At 52.8% G+C, this 24,469-nt stretch overlaps 1 protein-coding gene across 5 annotated transcripts; it reads right to left on the bottom strand.

Annotated features, from left to right (window-relative positions):
• Window positions 1-1,468: 1,468 nt before the first annotated feature.
• UBA1 (ubiquitin like modifier activating enzyme 1) lies at window positions 1,469-23,509 on the bottom strand. 5 transcript variants are annotated; one of them, XM_032331563.1, is made up of 27 exons: window positions 20,022-20,249; window positions 15,712-15,834; window positions 15,440-15,556; window positions 15,249-15,307; window positions 14,981-15,149; window positions 14,758-14,892; window positions 13,707-13,813; window positions 13,360-13,450; window positions 13,117-13,249; window positions 12,496-12,593; window positions 12,276-12,422; window positions 11,951-12,127; window positions 11,722-11,826; window positions 11,556-11,636; window positions 11,081-11,236; window positions 9,283-9,448; window positions 8,934-9,130; window positions 7,033-7,097; window positions 6,592-6,787; window positions 5,802-5,876; window positions 5,493-5,682; window positions 3,907-3,995; window positions 3,522-3,614; window positions 3,176-3,367; window positions 2,136-2,237; window positions 1,926-2,026; window positions 1,661-1,796 (listed from the first exon to the last, which is right to left on the bottom strand). In XM_032331563.1, exons 3-27 carry the CDS (start codon window positions 15,554-15,556, stop codon window positions 1,661-1,663), a joined length of 3,177 nt encoding a protein of 1,058 aa, XP_032187454.1. In that variant the 5' UTR covers window positions 15,712-15,834; window positions 20,022-20,249. The 5 variants fall into 5 exon arrangements, with proteins under 5 accessions (XP_032187457.1, XP_032187454.1, XP_032187455.1 ...); XM_032331564.1 differs by lacking the exons at window positions 15,712-15,834; window positions 20,022-20,249 and adding an exon at window positions 23,395-23,509; XM_032331565.1 differs by lacking the exons at window positions 15,712-15,834; window positions 20,022-20,249 and adding an exon at window positions 22,547-22,668.
• Between the last annotated feature and the right edge of the window lie 960 nt (window positions 23,510-24,469).

Here is a 24,469-nt window from a genome sequence, read left to right as displayed (position 1 = left end):
AGTACTGAGATATAACCAGGATTCAGGGGTTCCTGCTGAAGCTTTTCTTGATCAAGAAGCGTTTCAGGTACGAATGAGAGAGGAAGGTGATCCAGGAGTTCGGCGGTGAACAAAGGCACAGGAGTGTCTGGAGAATCACGAGTTATAATGGGGGGAGATAGTGGGCGAGGAGCTGGGATAGTATTGAAAGGGGGCAGAAGTTTGTGTTCAAGTGTCAGATGGTAGCGGCAGTGGATCAAGGTGTGGAGTGTTTGGGTAACTCTTAAACGGCAATGGAGAAAGTACCTCTGGCAGGAAAACCTTAATAGATGCCAGAGGTAAAGCACTTCAGTCTCCAACATCCTAGAGGGGAATAAAAAGGAAGTATGGAAGGATGAGGTTACCTAAGCAGAGCAGGCCAGGGAAAAAATAATCATGAGGGAGGCAGACAGGGGCATAGGCTGTGCCTGGGGTCTGGAGCTGGCCTGGGCGGTGGCAGATGTGGGGGCAAGCTGTGAGGAGTGTCAGGCCAGGTTCAGGGATAGGTTGTGCTATTCCCAGTACCCTAGGTATGAATGAAGGAATGAGGGGTCTGTTTTTAAGTGGGAGAAATAAGTTGGGCTTCTGGCTGGGTGAGGGAGAGGTATGAGTGGCATCCCCAGGCACCAGGTGGCCAGTCTGATTGGTGCTGTCAACTATCTGGAGCCCTCAGTCAAGACCAAGGACTAGCATGGGCAGCTCTGCAGTCCTGAGGGCAGGGGCGGGGTGGGAGCAGCACTGTGGTGAGCCTGCTCCAACCAATCAACAACCCACAGCTGGCTCTCTTCGCAAAGGTAGGAGGCCTAGGGACAAGCAGACCAGACCTGAGGAGGGAGAAGGGTGGAGTGGGAAAGGGTCTTTTCCTCCACAGATGTTCTCAGCCAAATATTTTCATTAAAAACTGCAAAGTCTGCATAGTCATGGACATTCCTCAGTCCAACAGAGTTGTTCAGGCCCCCTGCAGCTGGGAAGCTGAACAAGGGCTCCATAGGCATTCCTGGTGCTGGGAACCAGGATGGTGAAGACTTGTCCAAGGGCTCAGGGCTTTAAGCCAGATGGGAAGGGATCTGTCTCTGCAGGGACATAAGCCATGCTGACCAAGCCCTGGCTGATGGGTCACAGGGGACTTTCTTCTTCACGGAAAGAACAAGGTTAGAGAAGTTACAGGGTTTACTCAAACACGACTCTCTACTACCTCTCAAAATCAACATGGCAGGGAGTTAGAAGCTGGAGAGCTGGACAAGGTGGAATTCGAATCCAGCTCAAATATAGTCACGCGGACCCAGGTACCTGTGCTCTATGCCTCCATCTCTTTCCAATGTGGTAATTCCCACATTTTCTCTGCCCAGGCAACTGGCAGTTGGGATGGGGCTGAGCCCTGTGGGTTACCACCTGAAGAGAACCGCTCCAGAAGTCCCTTCCTTCCCTGGAAGCAGCAGGGCATGCCCCATCTGGGTTAATAATTCTTTATTAGGATTCAGGTTCCAAACAAGGTAGAAAGCAGCGGCATGAGGGGTGCAGGGAGGGGAATGAGGAGGGAACACCAGGCGTGGCTAGCTGGGCCACTGCCAGAGGCCCGATGGGAGCCCTGGGCTGAGGGTGGGGAGGGGAGCTGGGGCCAGCCTACGGGCGCGGACAGGGGTCAGCGGATGGTGTATCGTACATAGGGGACCTCGACGTCCTCGCCGCTCTCGTCGTTGCAGCACAGCTCAAGCACCAGCGCCCGCACATGGCGGCCCAGCTTTCGCTTCGACACACGGCTTACTATCTCTGTCATCCTGGGGGGCAGAGGAGCAGAGGGTCAGGGAGGCAAAAAGCGAGGGAGAAGGGTGGGGAGGCGGGGGCAGAGGGGAAGGGCAGTGAACTGGGGTGAACAGCTGAAAGTGGAACCGCCCCCCCCAACTCACGGCTGATCCAACCGTTCCTTGAGCTTGGCGGCTGGCATGAAGAAGGAGTAGAGCATGGACACACCCTGGGACAGCATGGTGATCTCCAATTTATGCTCTGTCTGGAGGAGGGGGAAGGGAGACAGCAGTGTCATGGGGGCGGGACGACCCAGCAAGCCTTGCCTGCATACTCTGCCTGCAGGTGGGATGAGGGTGAGGGAGGGGCCTCACCTTAAAGTAGTCCAGGAACTGTTTGAGCGTCATCTCCTCACCGTTAGGCTGCAGCCCCTGGACCTCAAAGCGATCCCACAACGTCCACTCCTGGTTATAGTACTGCGGGACAAGGACTGGGCTGATGGGCTGCAGGCCACCACAGGGTCTGGCCCCGTCAGTCCTGTCCTCGCCGTCCCCCCACTCCCCCCACCCCCCCAACGCTCAGGCTAACATTAGTCAGACCGCAAGCCTCCTTTGTCAAAAACATGCGGCTTCTGTTGCACCCTGAGCACTGATGCCCTTTGGTGACCGACGACCAACATGGCCTAGTCATTGGGAGCCTGCTCTGTTCTCATCTCCTATCTCCCATCCTCTCTCTCACTCTGTTCGAACAAGTTATTCTTCCTAAACATGCCAGGCATGCTCCTACCTTGGGATCCCTGGAAAGACTCATCCCTCTGCCTGGAATGCTCTCCCCTCCAGGAGCCTGTGTGGTCTGCCTCCTCCCCTTCTCCAAGTCTGGGCTCATAGATCATCTTTTCAGCAGGGCCTTTCCTGACCATCCCACGTTTATAAGGCCCCAACCCATCCTCTTGCCACCTGGTACTCAAGTCCTCCTTACCATGGTCTTTTCTGGAGGTTCTAAGATCATTTATCATGTTATTTATAGAATCTAGTGCACAAATGAACAATCCTAGCCCTTTCAAGAATACCTGGCACACAGGTGCTCAGTAAATATTTGAAATGAATTAACAAATGAAGCAAGTGAAAGTATTTATCATAATAAGCACCCAATAAATGTCAGTTGCTATCATTATGTTATTAATAATCTCTTAGGGTACAATTAGAAGATACCATCTTTTCTAAGGGCTTCCACAGGCAGATTCAGTGCTTAGCACAGAATAGGTTAAATGAATAAACGAATAATGTGTGCACAAAGGGAGTAGGTGCACGCTCACAGAAACCCTCACATGGTGACAGGCTATGAAAGCAAACCAAAGCCAGCTCTACAGAGAAACATCGCACTCAAACCCATCAGCCCCGATGCAGGCCCTCACCTGGTGACGGGGTGCCGCAAGGGGTTCGGAGAAGGCAAAGAAGGGCAGGGCCAAGTTGAGGAAACCATTCTTGTAGGAGTCAAGCTGTCGGTGCCCGTGCACCACTTTATACAACTCCAGACACACAAGGCCAACCACAGCTGCTGTGGTCGTGGCAATGGCTGGGATGATCTTCCCTGCAATCAGCTTGCTCTGTGAGGCAGGAAGGATCAAGACATGTGATAGTTAAGATAGAGGAGGCGCAGAGCCTACAAAGAACGAATGGAACGTGGAGTACTCAAGCCTGGGGGAGGGGTAAAGCGTGAGGCTGGGTGGGGGTGTGGAATCAGGTCCAGACTCCCCTCACCTTGTGCCGGTCCGCAGGGGGAATGTCATAGTTCTCTGCCCGGAGATTGGATGCCGCCACAATGAAATCCATATGGAAATTGCTGTCATCATCCTTTTATGAGTAGGGGAGGGAGAAGGGGAAGGGCAGGGAGATGGCAAGAGGATCAGAGTCGGAGGAGGAAAAGGATTCCTGGCCCCTGGGGACACAAGTATCCTCCACTACAGTTACCTGCTGGGTTCTCTGAGATCACAAAGGCAAGGCTGGGAACATCTATACATACGTTCAGGGCCATGTGGCAGGCCCATGATGCAATCCCGGTAGAGGCTTGGGGCTGCCTCCAGATCCCCACAAACCCGTTCTGTCTGGGCCATCCCCCTACCCACCCAGGGCCCCCATCCAGCACCTTCTCAAAGTCGATGGGATACATCTTGAATCCAGGGAGCTTTTCTGGACTGGGCAGTGTGGCCTTGAGCTCCTCGAGACGGCTGTCATCTGCAGGAAGAAAGGACACCATTGACCCTTTAGATCCCAGGCCAGTGTCTGAGATGGAGACAGGAGCTGGGGTGGGGGCGGGGTCTGGGAGGGCAAAAGATGTTCAGGTAGAGAAGACCTGAAAAAGAAAGCTATCCTGGGAGAGAGGAGGCGCAAGGCAGAGAGATAGAGCAGGACAAGAGAGCACAAACCTGAAGGAGACAGAATGGGGGCAGGTATATGGAGAGAGCGAGCTCTCCAGAGACACTAAGGAAGACGTCACGAGGAAGTGGACATGGACAGATCCAGATGGGAGAGCTGTAGATCTTGGGGAGAATGTTATAGAAAGAGGTGGGGAGACACGGAAAATATGGCTTTGGGGGGGGGGCGACAGGGTTATGAAAAAAATATACAGAGAGGATATTGGGGGGAACACACAGACGCAGAGATAGAGGAAAGATATGGGGAAGGGGAAAAAGGAAGAGAGGAGAATGGGGCATGAGACATATAGATGTATTTCATACACATTTTATATATATCATTTACACACGTTTCACACATACCTTACGTACATTACACAGATCTCACATATGGTTAGGCAGCTATATGCATGTATATACCTATGTATGCGAGGAGAAAAATGGAAATAAAGGGATGAAGTGAAGAAAAACGTGGAAGGAAAGACGGGAAGAAACATACGGAGAGGAACATGAGGGGGTAGAGACTTGGGAAGGGAGATGGGGAGGTAACAGGAGAAGGGAGAAGATCGATGGAGAGGAAATGGGGAGCATGGAAGGGGCAGGGGGAGCCACAGAGCTGCAGATGTGGTATCTAGGCCATGGACAGGGAGAGGTAGGAAGGGCAAGACAGATCAAATCCACAGGCTGGGGGTCAGCAAACTACGGCCCTGAGCCAAAGTCAGCCCACCACCTGTTCTATCAATAAAATTTTTCTGGAAAACAGCCACACACGTTCATTTATTTACACATTGTATATGGCTGCTTTTGTACTTCAACCGTGACAGGTGACTGACCGCAGACACTCTGGCCTGAAAAGCCTGAGGGTCACTATTTGGGCCCTCACCTAATATGCATCATGAGCTGAAAGAGATGGAGGGAAATGGGAAGTCGAAGAGGAGAGACGTGCAGAGGGAGATGGGTAAGGAATGCCAAGGAAAGATAACATGGAGAGCAGTATTAGGGTGAAGAGGCATACAGGGACCAGATGTCAAGGGAGAGAGACCACTGGTGGAGATCACAGCTCCCAGAGAAACATAAACAAAAGAAATAGAGAGAAATTCTTTTTGCAAAGCAAATACACACAAAAGACCAAAGAGTGGGGGAGAAGGAGTGCGGGAGACAATTTGTCCCAACCGACCAAACTTCTCCACACTTTGGAAGAAGGGAGGCTCAAAGGAAGGTGTGGGGAAGTCTCGGGCCTGGGGTGGCAGAGCAGAGCCAGGGGCAGAGAACTGGTGGGGAAGCTGGCCTGGGCAGCCGACTGGCCAAACACCCTCACCAACTGAGGCATTGGCGCTCTGCAGCTCCTGGTCAGAGACGTGGATCTTGACGCCAGACTTGGGGGTAAACTCGGGGACCTGCACAGACCGTAGGAGTGTGGCCACAGCAGCTCGGTCCTGAGAGCCCGTCAGCCCATAGGTCTGGGCAAACAGGTTGGCGGCAGCCATCACGTAGTCCAGATGCAGGGGCTGGGGGAAGGCAGGGCCCAGAAGGGTGAGGACATCGGCTCTCTCCTGACGCGTCTCGGCCTCCTTCCCTCTCACCCACCCTCCGCCTGACCCAAAGACATCCCAGGGAAGAGACTTACATTGTTGACATCAAAGGTGAGTGGGTGTGGACAGCGTTTGGGCCCGGACCAGAATGGAGCTCCCGAGCTTGTGAGCTGAAGGAAAAGAGCAAAGAGATTTCTGAGGGGCAGGACTTGAGAGCAGAGGCCCCTCTAACAAGCCGAACTCCTAGCTGGGTACATGCAGGATCCTGGAGTCAGTCATGAAAGACCCAGACTGGAGGGTCCTGTAGATGGATGTTCCAACACCAGGCTGAACCAGGGGCCTCACTGAGCAGACAACTACCAATTCCTGGGCCCTTACTTCGTGCAAGACATGCAGCCACCTCACGAACTCTGACGGACTGCCAGGCACTGTACTAACTTCCTATCAGTAAGTACCAGTAAATCCTCACAAAAACCCGTGAGGTAGACTGCTATTCTGTCTACTTTGCATGTGGAAGACCAAACTGCAGAGGAAGCTATGTGACTTGCCCCAGTGCAAATGGAGCCGGGAGGCGAACCCATGCACATTCCTGTGTCCACGACTACCGAATTTCTCCTCTGTAATCAGTATGGCCTTGGGGGTTGAGCTGGACTCAGAGCACGCCACAGGCAAAGGAAACAGGGACACAAGTCTCTTGCTCAAAGGGAAGGCAACGGGAAAAACAGGTCAGACTTAATCCATCTGTGGAGAGCCCTAGGCCCTGAGGTACCTGAGGCACCTGCTGCAGCCGGCCTCCTGACTGCGAAGAGCATGGGGAGAGCCCGCAGCAGGTTCCTGTGTCGGGAAAAGGCCTCACACCCAACGGGGCCAGCAGATGGGCATTACCTGGTCGGGAGGGAAGTTATGCAGCAGCTGCCGGATGTTGTTGGAGTACTGGGTGTGCCAGTGGTGGCAGGCCCAGCTCACGCAGTCGGCCCAGGTCTGCGGCCGCTGCAGCACCAGACTGCGCTGTACAGCCTCTAGCACCTCCAGGGGTTGGGTGCCTGCCAGCCGCAGGGTCCGCTCCACAAACTTGGGGTCTCTATTGGGAATTGGAGGAGGTCAGAGGGGCAGGATTACACCTCGGCCCTAGCAGTGGGCTCCAGCACCACTCTACTTCCTCCACGGAAAGCTAGCCCTGACGCCCAGAGGTACAAGACCCCGAGCCTTCCCCAATTCTTCTGCCAAGTAAGCAGGCCTGGTGCCGGGCGTCACTGGTGAGGAAAGCAGGCAGGACGCCTTGGCGGGCAGGCTGGGGACAGGCCGAAGGGGCGCTTGGATACTTACGTGAGGTACTGATTCACGTTTTCTGCCGGCTGCTTGAAGAGGCCTTCAAACTCATCCCGCGCCCACTGGAAGACAGAGCAGATGGACGACATGGAGTGGCGGCTGACAACCGGGGACTTGTCATTAGACAGACCATCAGCGAATGTATCCAACTAGAACACCGCTGCTCGGAGAACAGGGAAGCCCTCTGCCACTGCTCCCTAACCTTCCCCACTCCCCCACCCTCCCGCACCTCAATTTAAAAACCAATTAACTTGATCTGGGCAATGGTTACACTAGCGTATGTGTGAAAAAAATTATTATTTAGGATCTGTGTGCCTTACTAAAGATATATCTCAATTAAAAATTTTTAGTTAGATTTTACCATAACCGAAAAAAAAATTCAGACCCAAATCGAAACAGCCGCCACCATACAGGCTCTGGGCTGAGCAGGAAATAAGACAGATGTTCTGCACTATGCAAATTCCTAAGGACAGTAAATGCATTCACTAGTGCCTGAGTCTGGGTTCAATGCCCAGCTCTGCTACCTAGTATCTAGTTTGAGGACTTCAGAAACACGAAGCACTTACCTTTGCACCCTCCTTTCTAAAACAGATACTGTAACAGTAATAGCTACTGGGCGAGGTTGAAAAAGAGAAACCAGCAACTACTAAGTTATGGAGAGTTTCCTAAACCTGCTCCAGATACATAGGAAAGACTAAGTGCTTTCCACACCAAGGGGCCGACATTGCTCTCAGCCTCATTTCAGAGTCAGGCACGGAGAGCTGTCTGTGTCCAGTCACACACGACCCCATGAGATCACAACGGGGACACAAATATCAACATGCCCACTCTTAAACTCCAGGCAGAAGGGAAAGTGGCCAACTAACTAAACATATGGAAATCTGTTCTCAAAGACTACCAGGTCATTCTCATAGCACAAGGGGTACATTCTCTTCAGGTACCCCTCAGGGTACATTTGGAAATCTGTTCTCAAAGACTACCAGGTCATTCTCATAGCACAGAGGGGTACATTCTCTTCAGGTACCCCTCAGGTTCTGGTTCATGGCCCTGGTGCCAGACACCTAGGTGTGTTCACTTTGTAAAAAGTCAGCCTGAAGACGGGAGCTCTGGGCTGTGCATACACGCATCACACAAACAAGACTGTCCTGAGAAACTAGCTGTTGAAGCCACTCTGAGCAATACCTGGGGACACCTGAAGAGGAGCATTAAAGACCTAGGTAACTGCAGACGGCAGTAAGAAACGACCATTAATTTCGCTCAGCACAAAAGCAGGGTTTTGATTAGACAGCAGCAGTCCTCACCTGGGAGTGATGCTGCCCCCACCCTGGGGAGGGGAGAGGGCTACCTGGCAACATCTGGAGACATTCCCAATTGCTACAACTGTAGGAGAATGCTAGTGGCATCCTGTGGGTGGAAGCCAGGGACGCTGTTAAGCGCTGGCCGGTGCAGAGGACGCCACCCACCACCGACAAAGAAATATCTGGCCCCAAGTGCCAATAATGCCAAGGTCGAGAGACCCTGTTATGCAGAGCACATGTCCCTTGCAGAGCATATTCGATTAAGGACTGAGGTGCCGTGATATCTGTGATACGTTTCAGTAGAAAAGGAAAAATACAGCAATCTAAGAAAATGTGTCAAAAACTTCAACTATTAAATCTGCATGAGGAATGATATTTAAGTATTCATCATACCACTCTCTGTGTATCTCTACATGTTGACAACTTCTCAAAATAAAAGAAAATGAATGTATCACTCTGGAGACCCAGGCTGCTGGATGGGAAGTGAGAGAGGAAGATTTCAAGAGAAAGCACGTCTTGAGCTTAGGCTGGTGATACCTGAGGGGGCCTAGCGGCCAAGAAGGAGCCTGCTCCCTCCCCTCTTCCCCCACAGCTGATTACCTGCAGGGTGTGCTCAATGGCGTTGGGGAAGTTCTTCAGGGTGCAGATGGGGATGGACTTCTCAGGCGGATCCTGGCTAGAGCTGTAGGACTCTGTCAGGAAGGGGATCACCACCTGCACGTTGCCCTTGGTGCCCAGTGTGCCAGACTCCAGCAGCGGCTTACGGTAGTACACACAGCGGCGGTCCATGTACATGCCTACGAGGAGGGGTGGGGGATGGGAGACCGTGTGTGTGTGTCAAAAAAAAGTCAATAGAGGATAGCAAAACGACAGTGGACACACATACACACGCACACGTGCACGCGCATACCGCCTCTGCCCCGACCTCCTCGCCCGCCTCCAAACTTACGGGCATCCACATTGTCGAGGGCATTGGCCACACCATCCAGGTTTTGGAAGAAATCATCGTCATAGATGCGCTCCGTGTCAGGGCCCACACGGTTCTGGTGGCTTGTCACCCGGATGTGTGGATTCATCTGACGCACAGCTGCAGCAGCTGTGTCAGACTTTAACTTCTAAGGGGACAAGGCCGGGATGGGAACATGGGGCTCAGGTATTCATGTATTCACCCAACAAACCTGTATACAACTGTCCTCCTAAACATGGACTACTTAGTTTAGAAAGAACTAGGGCTCTAAGTTCAGAAGGCTCCTTGATTTAGGAGACAGTTGCCGACAGCACCACATAGCCAAAGCTGTGACAGAGGTGGCAGGGGCTCAGTGGAAAGGGAAGCAGTGAACAAATGCAGATCTGAGGAAGAGGCCAGTCACTCTTGTTTCTATGCCTACCCAACATGTACTGTTCTTTCAGATAACAGAACTCAGGGGTGGAATCCATCCTCTCAAACAAAACAGGATCCTGCCAAAGTCCAGGTCAGGTCACATGCCTCCTCTGCTCAAAACCCTCCCCCTACCTCCCCACCCCCTCCACAGAGGGGAAAAGGAGTTGGCCCCTATTTCCCCTAGCTCACCTCCTATCTCTCTCCCCACCATCAGGATCCTGGCCTGGAGTGCTCTGGGGGGTGGGGGGTGCTCTACACCCTTCCACCCTCCAGGCCTGCAGAACAGAGCCCTTCCCTAACCCCTACCATCAAACCTGCCAACCCATCCTCCGGGTGTGTCTGACTTCCCTTTGCTTGGGCACTTATCAACGTTAAACCCCAAACCTCACCCTTACACTGTGTAGATTGCTTCCGATCTGCCCTCGCTCCCTTAGCACCTTTATTTCCTTGCTGTATCCCAGGTGCCGAGCACAGTGCCTAGGCCAATGGCTACCTGGTGACAAAGTCTATGAACATAAAGGAGAACAGATCCTGGGCAGGCACACATGACACCGTCTGCCATGGAAGGCTTCGCAGCTCAAGCTGTGTACAGCCCAGTGTCCATGTGGCAGGGAAGAGTGAACCTAGCACAAGTGTTCTCCTAGGAAGGCCTGTTGCCAAGGCTGGCTCTTGGTTGGCATCTGGGAACCTGGATTTGGGGAGGGTTTTCCCCATGCCTTACCTGATAAGGGTGGTTCACTGTGCCTAGACTGCTTATGTAAAGTGTGGTTTCTGCTGAACAACTGATTTCCTTCTGGAAGGCTGGAATTTAGGTATGTACATATAGCCCATAGTATAAGCCCTGGGCACTGAGTCGCTAATGAGCGTCCCTGGTTGGCAACATTTCACACGTGATGTCACAACTCGCTACTAGGGGAGTTAAGTGCATCCTGTGCGACTCCACTAGGAGTCTCAGAAGCCTGTGCCTGGTCTCCCCCAGACTTCTCCCAGGGTGCCTTTCCCCTTTGCTGATTTTGCTCTGTATCCTTCTGCTGGAAGAAATCATAGCCATCAATACGGCTAAAAGCTGAGTCCTGAGTCCTCCTAGTCAATCATCGAACCTGGGGGGTGGTCTAGGGGACCCCCAACACACTGTCCCAACCAGCACAGATAAGAGATCAAGGAAAAAGAATAAAAAAAAGAAAGATGAAAAATTGCAGATCCAACGCAAGGATAGTCAAGAAATGTTTACTGAATGATGCAGTGATGCAGAGAAGCTGAGAGAAAGAGTTGAAGAAAAAGGCCTCCCTCCTTTCCAGAAAATATGGAAACAAGAGACAGGAGGAAAGCCAGAGGACAAAATCCCACCCCCTCCCATCCCACTCACCGTGACGTCCCAGGGTCGGAATAGAAACTGCCGGTTCAGATTTGATTTCTCAATAGTGTCCATGTCTGTAACGACAATTTCTCCGCCCTCCCCACAGCCCAGCCCAATCATGGCGAAGTTCTTGAGCAGCTCACAGCCAATGGCTCCTGCACCCACCTAGGAAGCAGTAGAGAAGAGAGACAGAGACTGGCTGGGGTAACACAGGTAAGTGTGATGGTACGCATGACTCCTCACTCCCCACCACCCCTGAAGACCACAGGGGAGGTGAAGTGGGGTTAGTGCCACTTCCTCAAGTTCCAGAACTACAAGAAATAACCCAGAGCTATCTGAGGGAAGGCCGTGGCAAAAGGCCCACAACAGAGGTACCAGAACCAAAAGACTCTCCCTTGGGAGGCAGGAGACTCAAGAATAGGTGGCCAGAGGCCTGGGAGGTACAGGTAGAGGGCATCTAAGGGAATCAAAGGGAAACACTCACTAGGAAGTACTTCTGCTTGCCCAACTTCTCCTGTAGGTCAGAGCCGAACACGGCCACCTGCCCATCGTAACGGTTCTGGCGCTGAGGAGTGCAAAGGGAGGAGGGTCAGAGGAACCCGCCAGAAATGCCCCCAATGGCATCTTCCTTGTGGGCCCTACTAGCATACCGGGTGGCACTTGTCCTCTGTGAGGGCCTCTTTGTCCTCAGGGAGACACTCCAGGGCATCGAAGTACAGCCATTGCATGATGGGCATAAACTTCCCAGAGCAGGCCTGGGGATTGCAGAGGAGAGAGGAAGCAGTCAGTGGTTAACTGGGGCAGATGGACAGTAAGTGATGGAGTCAGAGAAGTGCCTGGCCCACACCCCCGACCCTGAGCTTCTCCACCCACGCTGACCTTCATGACCTCCTGGGCAGCCAGGCCCCCAATGAAAGCGTTTACGGGCGCCAGATCCCCAGCAGCCACATAGGCCAGCTTTCGGATGAGATCCTCATCCAGGTTGTCCTGCTGCACCGCTCGCGGGGCTCGTGTATTCACCGCCCGGGCTAAGGTCACCAGCTCTGTTGCATCCTCCTGGTGGGGCAGAAGAAACCAAGAGGGCACCTGTCAGGCCACTGTGGGAAGAGGGATGGGGAGGGGCAAAGAGGAGGGAGAGTAGACAGGCACAGTGGGCCTTCGGTGCCAAGGTCACCTGCCCTGGTTGGCCCACCCATTCACCCACCTCATTGCGGGGCCGAGGGGGCCGGCCATGCTGAGCACAGAACTGGTGTAGGGCCTGGAAGCCAATGTGCAGCTGGGCAGGTCGGGAATACTTGGCAAAGTCCGTCATCACAAAGTCAGGCTCTGCCAGTGAGGCCAGCAAGGATTTCTGTGGGGGACAGGGCATCAGAGCCTAGAAATGCCCAGAACCACCCCCACCCTCTACTACCCACCATACTCACAAAGCTGATCTTCTTAGGTACTTTGACCTGACTGACAATGCCTCCACGGATATAATCAGAGAAGTTAGAGGTGTCACAGATGCTAAAGGTGTAAGGACCTATGTAGACAGGAAAAAGGTCAGGCTACCGACTCTCCCTAAAGCCCACAGTATCCTCAAGATAAGGGAAAAAATCCATGGATTTTCAGGGAGCCCAGTCATCAGGAGCCAAGACCCCATGCCAGGTTCTACTCGGACATCAGAAACCATCTCCACTCTGCCCAAGACCCAGGCTCTGAACCCACGCGACCCTCTGCCCTTGGATCCAAGTCTACACTAGAAGACATTCTCTGCTCCCTGTTTACACCAGCTCAGAAAAGAATGGATCCTCTGATCTGCTCTGTTCAAACACCAGAGACCTTTTCCCTACCAGCGCAGACACCAGAGACCTATTCTACAAACAGCTCAAACTCAAGACAGCACCTCTACCCCAGGCTCACCAGCTCTGGCTAGACCTCGACGGGGGGTGAGGGGGGTAGGTCTGTCTCTGGTTCATCTCAGACACGCAGCATGTGTCTGTCTCCCCCCACTCTGAGCCCAGGGTCATATCCTCTCACCCAATTCCTCCACAGCCCGAGCTTACCCAAGACTTTGATCTCCATGGGCTGACTTCCATTGAGTTCAACCATGCCCTGTACTTCTGAAAAGGAGACAAAGTCGCCATTCTCAAACCCATGTCGGGCCTCATCCAGGCAGGTGACCACACCGGGGTTGTCCTGGTTAAAGGAGAAGTGAGCCTCAGAGGCAGGTTCGGGGTACCAGGAGCAGACGGAAGGCCTGCTGCTGCCCATCCACCTGCCCGGAGCCCTGAGGCTAGTCTCCTCACCTTGGTGACCATAGAAACCATAGCACTGAGAGGCTGCTCCCCATTGGAATCTGTGAGGATCATTTCCTCTCCAAAGTCACAAAAGAGCTGCCTGTAAAGGGAGGCAACAGGGCTGATGCCCCAGAATCCCATGCTCCCGGGGACCCGCGTGTCCCTCGAGATGCAGCGAATACTTGCTGAGCAAATTCTGCCCATCACTGCTGGGAATCACACAGCGCTCATGTCACGTGGGGAGAGAAGGACACACGGAATCCAAACCCCGAGTGGCTGAGGGGCAGGGCCGTGAGAGCTCAGGGGTCTCGGCCCAGGCCCAGCAGGGGTCGGGAAACCAGGGTGGGGGCACTCACCCAAATAGGCCCCGCGTGTCTGCCACCACCAGCTTGATGCCACGGTTGTGACAGAACTCACCGACCCGCAGCTGGTCCTCCAGGGGGGTGTTGGTGAGGACCACCACCTGTGGAGAGGTGGAGACTCAGGGCACGGGCCCGGCACTGGACCAAAGGGGAGAGATAACGGAGGAAGGTTCGTGCCAGGAACTCGAACTATCTCCCCTGGCTCAGTAGAGACTTTCACAAAGGACCTACCGTGTAGCAGATTCAGCCAGGGTGAAACCCAGAGGAAAGAGAAAGGCCAATCCCTCCATCAGGGCAGGCAAAGCAGCCGGCTGGGTAATGAGGCAGCCAGGAGCAGAGTGTGGAGCACAGCTGACTCATTTACGCACCAACGCCCACCGCAGCCTGCCTACAACCCTTCCTCGACCGGGGAGACACAGAAGTAACCCTCCCTCAGCAGCCAAAGTCTGAGCTCACTCCTACCACACCCACTTGCTCCCAATTCTCCAGACAATGCCTGCTGAAACACGTGCCTTGGGATTTTGCTTTCTGCCTGAACGCCCTCCCTCCCCTGCCCTCCCTACCCGGAGGAACACCTACAACTACCTCAGGTTCTGAGGCAGGATGCCCCAGGGCAGAATCTCAGCTCCCACAACTCCTCTTTCCAGCTCAGAATTTTTATTTAACAAATAACCAGATGGCCCTTATCATGTGCCAGCTGCTATTCTAAGCACTTAGCCCTCACAAAAACTCTAAGAAGTAGGTATTACTATGGGTTCCAAGTCCACAAGAAAGAAAAAAAATGAAACAGAGGAGATCGAGTGACCTCAACTGGAGACACTCACTAGGAAGTGTGACTCCAGCACATGCTGATGACCACCAGGCTCTGTGGGTCTGCCCATCCACACCCCTGCCCCCAGAAAAGGCAGGTCCAGAGCCTGAATCCCACCTGCATCCCCAACACGAAACCTGGCACAGAGGCCAGCCCATTTACCAGAGAACTAATGAGCAAAAACAGATTCAGAGAAAACTGGGCAGGAGGCTGGGTGGTATGCCCCCAGTGTACCTGAAAGCCACTAAGGAAGTCCTCGACCAGAGGCCCGGTGTAGGCACTGACAGGCACATAGCTGTTGAGTTCGGCGAGGCGGGGCTGGGAGACCTCAGCCCGGTTTTTACCGATGTCCTCCTCCCGCAGGTAGAACTGCAAAGGGGAGCCAGAGAGGAAGGGAGTGGCGGCAGAGCCCGGGGGACTGGCACCTCCACCAGGGAGAAGGGCTGCCAAGAAGTACCTGGGAGGAGAGGTCAGCCCACTGGGCAGTGCCCTGGTCATGCAGGGTGACAGCCTTGACCCCACCAAGGATGATGTTCTTGGCAATCTCCACGCCCAGGCCCCGTAGGCCGGACACCAGGACACTGGAGGTCTGGAGCCGCTTCATGGCCTCATGGCCCAACACGTACCTGCCAGGTTGGGGGGCGTTCCGGGTCAAGGTCTGGCCCTCCAGACCCTGTCCTCCCAGTATCCCCTCCGCTGCTTGGTCCAACCAAGGCCCCACTTACAGCTGCCGGGAGTAAAGGCCCTCATCTATGTCTGCTTCACTGCCGTTCTTCGCCATTCCCTAGGCACAGAGAAGAGGAACAGGTTTAGGGAGATACAGAGGAGGGTGTGGACAGATGCTCTGTGATACAGAAGACTCCCACCCACCACTCCCACCACCCGGCCTGCCAGGGTCTAGGAAGAAGACACTTACGTTGGTTGGCACCGAGGGCACTTCGGACAACACGGAGTGGGCAGGGGAACAGTTAGAACCCGGCTTTGGATCAGGCCCGGACACGCGACGTTTCTTGGACAGCGGCGAGCTGGACATCTGGAAGGGAAAAGGAGAGTCAGAGGTGAGTTTGGGGCATGTGAGTATTGCAGTTGGTTAGTGGTGACCGTGGGGCGGGGGGAAGGGAAGACTTAAGGGCTGGTATCTCCATTTTACAGAAGAGGAAGCAGGTACAGAGAGGTGAGGTGACTTGCCCAGGGTCACACAGCTGTCAGAGCTAAGATCTGAACCCAGGTGGTCTGGCTTGCAATCCATGCTGCTGACCACTAGGCCATTCGCCTTTCTCCCCAGCCCAGCATGAGGGAGAGACTCCAGTCCTGCGGGGTGAGAGGAGTGACATGAAGAATGTCCTTGTGGGAAAGTCAGAGGAGGGTGTAGGCTCAGGTCAGACCCTGCCACTCCTTGACAGACCTCATTTAAGCATTAACCTGTGGGCTCAGTTCCCTCACCTGTGCAACAGGGCTGACAGGGCCACTTACCTACCCCACGGAGTTGCCGAAGTGATGAAAGAGAGCCCAGACCACAGAGCCTGGCACAGAGCAGGCAGGCAACCACAAGCAGCCATTCTCCTCCCCCTTAACCCCGGCGACAGGGGCACAGGAGGGAAACGCAGCTTAGACTTCCATCAGGGTGGCATGATGGCGGAAGACACCTTGCCAGAGACCCAGCCCCAAAGGGGCTCAGGGAGGAGAGTTTCCCAAAGCCCACCCCAGCCCTCCCCCTCCCTCCGGCCGGAAGGGAAAGACTCAGGCCAGTGAAAGAGGTCAGGGGAGAAACCACACACACACACACACACACACACACACACACGCACACACATCCCGAGCCCTGTCTGCATATGGAACCCTGAAACAGGTTAACGATGATGGCGGAAGAGTATTGATTAGGAATCCTCCCTGGTCCAGATGTCAGAACAAGCACGTTATGAGCCTTGCTTCACTTTGTCCTCACGGTGTCTCCCTGAGATCTGGACTACTACTGTGTCATCCCACAACTCCCACTGGAGGAAAAAAATTCACTCAGGGACACTTAGTGACTTGACTAAGGTTCCCACAAACACAGTGGCCAGGCCCTGACCAGGATCTGCGGACCCTGAAGCCTAGGCTGCCGCCTGTGTTAGTCCCATTTTATCCCCTCAACCAGGGCTGAGCACCCTTGCCAGACAAATGAGAAAACCTGAGCTCACGAGATCAAGTTAACCTGCCGAGCATCACACACCGGGTCTCAGAGAGAGAACAATAGAGCCTGCTGTGGCAGAGAAAAATGTATGTGTGTGACTGGATCCACATGGCAGAGACAAGAGGACCCACAATCGTTTCCCCTTACCACCAATGATCTCCTAAGCCACTGTCCTCTCACACTGGGCCTTTTCTGACCTGCCCCCCTCCCCAATCACACTGAGCACACCCAGTGTACCTAAGATTCTATCTCGGCACCGGTCACCCTCTGACGCTAGGCAAGAAAACAGGAGCTCCCTATCATCTACCAAGAGCTCACTGCCTGTCAATCACAGGGTAAAAAGCTTTGTCTAATCCCAACAATGCCCACCGAAGGAGATAACCTCATGCCCACATCACAAGTAAGAAAACAAAGGCTCAGGGAACTCAATCACTTGCCCACAGTCATGCAGCTGGTGCGGGCCTGTTTGCCAAATGCCTCCTGGGAGAAGAGAGTCAGGACCAAGGTCAGGACCCAGCCCATGGGGCTAAGGGATGAGGTGTGAGGGAGGAGGAGGACCCAGAAGGCAGGAGGTTGGCTAGGGCCCTGGAGCCAACCAGCCTAAGTACTGGGAATGCAAAGCACTAACCTAAACAAGAAAAAGTTGGTGAATTAGTATGGAGGCAAATCATAATTTTTTCATTTACCGGCTTTCTGACCTGGGGAAGGGATCTCATTTACTGAGCCCCATCTTTTCCAAAAGCAGGGACAAACAGAAGCATCCTCAAAGACTTGCTAGGGAGGTTAAAAAAGTCTACTTCTGTGGTCAAAACTCAGAGACTTGAAGACGTAAGTAAGCTCCTCCCTGGACACTTGCAGTGGCCTCCATTACTTTTATTTCTTTGCCTTGTCACTGGTTTGATCATCTGGGACACACCACCTCCCTTGCTTCCTAAATCAGTGATGATCCAGGACCAGAGATATCTTTAGTATCTGCACTTTTATCTCCGGATTCCTGTTGCTGCCAGCAAGGGTCTAAGCAGGTTTTGGGTGACTGTTCCAGAAAAGATTTCAACTGCAGAGATTTGGAACAGCCCAGTCTCAAGGCAAGAGATTCTGGGGCAGTAACCCCAGAGATGAGCTAATAATTCCCCCACCCCCAGTACAAAATCGATACCCTTTCTCCCTCAACATATGATCAGGCCCCACTTAGGACGCATATACGATCCATTGTTCAGCAAAGCTGAACTGGGGCTTAGAGAATTTCAGAACTTGCCTGAGGTCTCCAAACTGGTGATTTTGAAGCCTGAGCATTCTCTACCACGCAAACCAGAGAATAGGGTTTGAGGTAGGAGTCTGGGAGCAGGTTTGAAAGGGGGCAGGCACAGGGTCAGGTTATCAAGATGGAGAAGCTAAGGCACAGGATGCTGGGGCCTGTCAAGCCTCCTGGGAGGGATTAACTGAGAAGTCCCTGGGAACACAAAAGAGAGGAGTCACTAGGTAGTTGTTTGAGCCCATGGAGGCTCAGAGGGAGATGGAGAAGGGGACAGAAGTCATGGGAGGCATGCCAAGCAGGGCTAGGCCAGATTGTTAAGACTCATACCTGAGTCTTTGGAAAGGATCTTTTAGGGAAAGGCCAGGAAATTGCACTAGAGGTCCCCTGAGGCTGCAAGGAGAAAGGAGGGCAGTGGCTGGGCCCCATGGAAGCTACACGAGGAACAGATGGGGGGATTCTGGGACCCAAGGAGGCTGCGGAAAGATGCTGGGATCCAGGGGGAGGTGTGTTGTCCATCAGAAGGATGCTGGGGCCTTAGGGGTCTCTGCAGATGGATGCTACTGGCACAGAAAAACCTTTGATCAAAAACAACAGGGACTTGCAGGGAGAGAGGTGTCTCTGACATTGATGTCAGAGTCCCAGGAGGCTATAAGGTGAATGGTGAGTCCTAGGGTAGGGCTGGGGAGGGATTTCTAATGGAGCACAAAGGCCTGGTGTTGATCTCTAGTACATGCTAGATACAGCAGCTGCTCTAACAGAGAGGAAACAGGAGGCTGAGCCCAGATAGTTCTAGTCCTAAAAAGTTCAGCAAGCAGATACTGGCCAGATCTCCAAGTAGGTTTGGATTTCTGTGACCAATTGTATGGAATCCCACGGACGCTCTGAGTAGATGCTGAGAAGGGGGTTTTCTACTCTGACTGAAGACAACTGGGCCTGTTGGGGGAAGGGACATCTGACAATGATGCTGGGGTCCTATGAACCTAAAATCCTCTAACTGATGCTAGGGACCTTGAAAGACTGAGGGCAGATTCTGAGGCCTGATTTATGTGATGTTAAGGGATCTGGGAGCGAAGGTGCAACCCTGGTTGGCTTTTGAAGGCAGTGGCTGAGTGAAGGGTGGGGTATGAGGAGAGTCTGATGGAGGGGGCTGGAAGGCAACGGGGTCTGCAAAGGCAGGTGCTGGCCAGGGGAATCTGTGATGGAACATCCTGCAGTGAGGACTGTGTGACCAGGGAGCTGCTGAGGCCCATGAGCAGTAGTCTCCAGAGAGAATACTGAAACTATGAAAAAGGGCATTCCCTAAAAGTAGAGAACGCCTCTAAAAGCAAATGAGTCTCTAAAGGTAAATGTTGAAGAGAACCTCTGATTAGAAATGCTGGGTCCAGAGGGCTTTTTCATGGAAGATACTAGGGCCAGGTTCGGGTTGGACATGTAGAGAATAGGTCTCTGACATGGAAGCCAGGCCCAAATCGTCTTTCCACAGGGTCTAGCTTCCTTGGAGGCTCTGAGAGCAGATAATGCCTGTGTGAGTTGGGGGAGGAGGGAGAGCTATCTGAAGGAAGCTGCTAGATTAGACTTACAGAAATGAAGGCCCTCCCCGGGGTCTAGCCCCTCTTGGAAGCTGTGAGAGCAAATAGTGAAGGACTAGGAGGGTCTGAAAGAAGATTCTGGGGTAGGGCTTTCATGGCACACATTCGTGCGGGGCTTCGCCCAGGAATGTCAATCCCATTAAGTCTCTGTTAGCGACTGAGACACATTCTGACTTGCGATACAAGGTTCAGGTCAGAGTCCCGGTCCCTGACTAGGGATACTGGGCCTGAGTCTCTAAGACCAGATCCTGGGGGCGTGGGGGTGGTCTGACCCCAAGGTCAGATTTCCGAGCCCGAGGGCTGGTCCAGGATGGGAAATGTGGACCCCGCCCCAAGACCTGTCCCCCTCCCCACAGATCCCTAGCATCCGAGTCACCACCGCCCATCCCGACATCGGCCTGGCCCAGCGCCGACCCAAGCTCCTCCAATGCTTCCCGAAACCCCTGCCCCGGCCAAGGCGCTGAGAAAGGCCGTTTGTTACCAATGCCGGTTCCCCGGGTCGCGCCGCCGCCAACTCCTCTAGGAGCCGAAGCCAAGCCCGGCCGCCACCCTCCTCCTTCTCCTCCTCCTCCTCCTCCCCGCCGCCTGGGCCGCCTAGAATCGCCGCCGCCTGGGCCGCCTTCTCCTCCCCCGGCCGTAGTGGTAGTGCTCGACCCTGCCACCTCCTTCACCTCCGCCGCCGACACAAGATGGCGGCCGGAGAGCCCGAGGCCGGAACAAAACCTTGAGCCCCACCCCCCAGGAACCCGGATGCAGGCAGGCCGCGCCCATTCATGAATCATGTATAGATGGTCCCAGCCCGCTGTGACCCATTCGAAGACGAAGAGCTCCACCTGGTGGCGAAAGGGGTAGCAACTAGGAAGACAGGTTAAAAAAAAACCAAAACACAAAAACCATAGATGCCACGCCCCATGGAACGTGAATAATGAATACATTGTTGCAGCCAGGTTGTCAAGATAACTAAGAAAGGACCTCAAAAGCCCACATTTCCTAACCATGAATTATGCATGAGGCCGGGTGGTTGGTGGACTAACTCCCTGCAACCAAAAAGCCCATGTTAAAACATGGAGCCACGCCCCTTTCATGAATAATTAATAAATCTCACAGCAGCCCGGAAGCCAAAGAGACCAAGGCCACATCTTGTCATGAATAATGCATGAAGCCCGGTGGGCTGGAACAAAAGGTAGAGGCCCGCCTACTGCCGCATCTATTACCCTATAAGCAGGGAAAAAGGGTAGGGAAAACACACTCCCCCGGCTCATAAATAATGAATAATGATGCTGCGGCAGCTCAACCTGGAAACTCAGAGAGGCCAAGAAAGGTCCCACCTAGTTACTTATGAATTATGTATGAAGCTGGATGGACAGAAACACTCAAGACAACCCTGCCCAGCTAGCAGGGATTATAGTACTCCAGCCAAGGAACACAGCCACGCCTTCCTGTTCATGAATAATGAAAGACGATGCTGCAGGGCCACAGGGGAAACCCAGGGGAAGTGTAGCCGCCTTCTCCCCACCCCTGACTAACATCAGGGCAGCCTTGGCCCAACTGAATTTAGACTAACATGCCTTTGGCAGGTGCTTCAGTTTCCACAACTGTAAAATGGGGATAGTAATACAAGCCATTTACCTCATAAAAGCAAAGTGTGCTATTATGAAAATCAGAGAATATGGATCGTGATGTGAGCTAGCAGTGCTGACACAGGGCGCTGTTAAATTTAAGTATTCTATATTAATATAAAAGAACTATGTAGATATATATTTATATTAATATAAAATTAGTTATGGCTGAGGGTATACTCAGGTCACTACAGAAACTCCCAGCTTGGGGCATTATTTAAAAAACAATGTCTTGACCAGGCAATGAAATCTTACACAGCACTAAAGAGAGAAAAAAAAAAAAGAAAGAAAAAAACAATGTCTTGAGACAACCAACCGCCCAGAAGGACAATGGAAAACAGAATGCTAAGGTCACCAATGTCCACTGAATAGATAGGACAAAAGGACCAGGCCACCAGAGATACAACTGTATCTCTGAGGCCAAAGCCTCAGGTACACAATAAGCACTCAACACACTTCTCTCAAATAACAACAGATCATATTAACACATCGCATATGATGGTGATGTGTCCTTTCCAGGCATTGTGCCACTGATCTCAGGAATGCAGAGCAGAAAATCTGTTCCTTCCCGGCCTTCAGGTCTTAGCTCAGAGGTGACCTCCTTAGAGAGTTCCTGAACCCTCACAAAAATCATTTCCACCCACCAATGACTAGCTGTGTGACCTAGGGCCAGACACTTCACTTCTCGGGACCACTGTTTCCCCAACCATAAAATGAGAACAATAGTAACCTACCTTGTGATCAGAGTTTAAATGAGTAAATGGGCAGAAAGGGCTTAGAACAGTGCCAGACACAAGTACTATATGACTAACATTAGTAGTAGTACATGCCATTAAAGTGGTGGCGGCGGAGGGAGACACTGTGGCATTTGATTAAGACTACAGACTCTGGAACTAGATTGACTGGGTATGAATCCTGGCTCAGCCACTCACTGACTGTGACTAACTTTAGGCAAATTACTTAGCCTCCCGGTGTCCCAGTTTCCTCACCTATAAAATGGGATAATAATAACCTACCTCCTAGGATTGTTGTGGGGATTAAATGGGCTAATAAAGTGTGAAATGAATGTAAACTCATCTGATTATCATTATGCCCATACCCATTTTCAGGCTCACAGAAAGATTTGCCAAAGATTACACAGCTGGCAAGGATCGATGGGATTTGAATCTAGAGCCTGTGTTGATAACCTGGAATTACCAGGCCATAAGGAATGAACGGTGTAGAAGGCCTCCTCCCGTCTCTAGAGTTAAGGGTTACTTAAATCCTGGAACCTGTAGGGGAAAGCTAACAGCAGGTCATGCAGATGAAACCGTAAAAGCTACGCCCCTCATGAATTATGCAAATTACGCCCCTAGAAAAGCCACAGAAAACTCGGGGCTCTACTCACCTTTCCGATTAATCAATGAGATCTAGTTTGCCCGGCGGACTGCAGAACGCCCCTTCAGCACATCCCTCCAGCACGCTGACCCGCCCCCTCGTGAATAATTCACAAGCGGATACTTCCCCGGACCAGGTGCGAAAGAGGCAAAAATGGGCTTCCTCAACAGCCACACCTCCTCATGAATAATGAAAAAAGCCGCGGGCAACGAAGGCCCGGTAGCACGCTGTCCCCTCGGGAAGAGCCTAGCACACTGGGTTCCAGCGTGCCTTCCACAGCCTGGCCTGGAGGGGGTGGGGGGCCCCCTCTCCCTAAAAACGTGTGGGCTCCGACCTGTCCAGTCGCCTCGCCCCGACTACCCAAGGACGGGGAGGGGGGGACCGCATCATAGAACCAGAGGTCACAAAGGCCATGGATACGTCCACAATGCCACGTCGGTCCCGAACGTTACCACTGTCACAGGACCTGTCCTGAAACAAGCTCTCCCAAAATTTCACCTTGACTTCAGGAACCTCAAACTTCGCCTCTCCCTTTGGGGAGTACCCCCAAATCCTGCCTCATGGACAGAGAACTCATACACGGACCTTAAGGGTCTCCTCAAACACCCCCCAAAACCCTGTCTCCGAGGGGTGTAAAGCCTGCCTCCGAAGGGTATATAAATCCTGCCTCCCAGTGATACTCCCTAAAACAGACTCCAAATCCCGTCCCGGTGTCCCCAAATGCCACTTCCTAAGGGACCCATCAAAAGCAGCCACCCCGGGCCCAGAGCTCCAAATGTGCCCATTAGGGGATCCCCCAAATTGAGCCCCCTCCCCCAAACGCTGTCTAGGGTTTGGGGGCACCGTGCTCCAGCTCACCCCCTGCGCCGGGCGGAAGCCTCGCCTTCCTGCTGGAGATGAGCCGAAGCCACGGGGCAACGGAAGAGCACACCACCTCCGTCGTACCAGAGCCAGAGTTTGCGCGGAGCTCGGAAGCGCGGGGCCTTAGAGGGCCCCCGGTTGGGGATGTACCACAGACGCTTAGCTAGAGGGGCGCCCTCCCCTGCTGCCGCGCCGTCGGCGCCCGTGTCAGACCCAAACACCCCTACAGGTTGTGGTACGTCCCGAGCGCGCAAGGCATGCTGGGGGTAGTAGTCCTGTCTGGCCAGTGCCTGGTGCACGTGGTGGGCTACAGCGCCCAGAGTATGGGAAAATGTAAACCTGTGCTGTGGAATTCCTGGAGCTGTGCTCTGGGGGATGGGAAAAGAGAGTGGAACGTGGGGTACCTCCAGATGTAAAGGCACACCCATCCTACAGATGGGAAGGCTGAGGCTCAGATGGCCAAAGGAGTTCATTCGTTTGACATTTATGAAGTTCAAGCTGTGGGCCAGGCGCGCTAGGGACTCTTTCCTTGTCCTCACGGAGCAGACATTCCAGCGAGAGAGATAGACCATAAATACAGCAAATGAGTAAAAATCATAGTTTTGCATATAAATACTTATTATGATAGATACATGTGACTGTATAATATAAATTATATGTAATAAAATATACATATAAATACGTAGTTGACAGAACATGATAGCTAGTATCCATATGTAACTAATTTACATCTGTATATAATAAATGTCTTAAATACATTGTGTGTATTCTATATTCGTAGGTGAATATATAATTAAAGATATATGTAAATACGTGTAGTATATATGTATGTAACAATTGTCAGTGCTATGGAGAGAAACAGAACGAGGTAAGGGGAAATCTGTGGGGTCAGATTGCATTTTTTGATTGATCAAAGAAGGCCTTGCTGAGAAGGTGATGTTCGAGCAAATGCGTCTCACAGAAAATATCTTTATCACCTTATCCCAAATTCTGTACCTCATATCCTGTCAACCACCTCCAGATTTATTCATTTGAAAAGGATTTCTTGGGGCACCTGGGTGGCTCAGTGGGT

The sequence above is a fragment of the Mustela erminea genome, chromosome X (assembly GCF_009829155.1).
Source record: "Mustela erminea isolate mMusErm1 chromosome X, mMusErm1.Pri, whole genome shotgun sequence".
In the NCBI taxonomy this organism is placed as follows: domain Eukaryota; kingdom Metazoa; phylum Chordata; class Mammalia; order Carnivora; family Mustelidae; genus Mustela; species Mustela erminea.
Note: the sequence above shows the minus strand (reverse complement) of the source record. Positions and strands in the feature narration are given on the sequence as shown.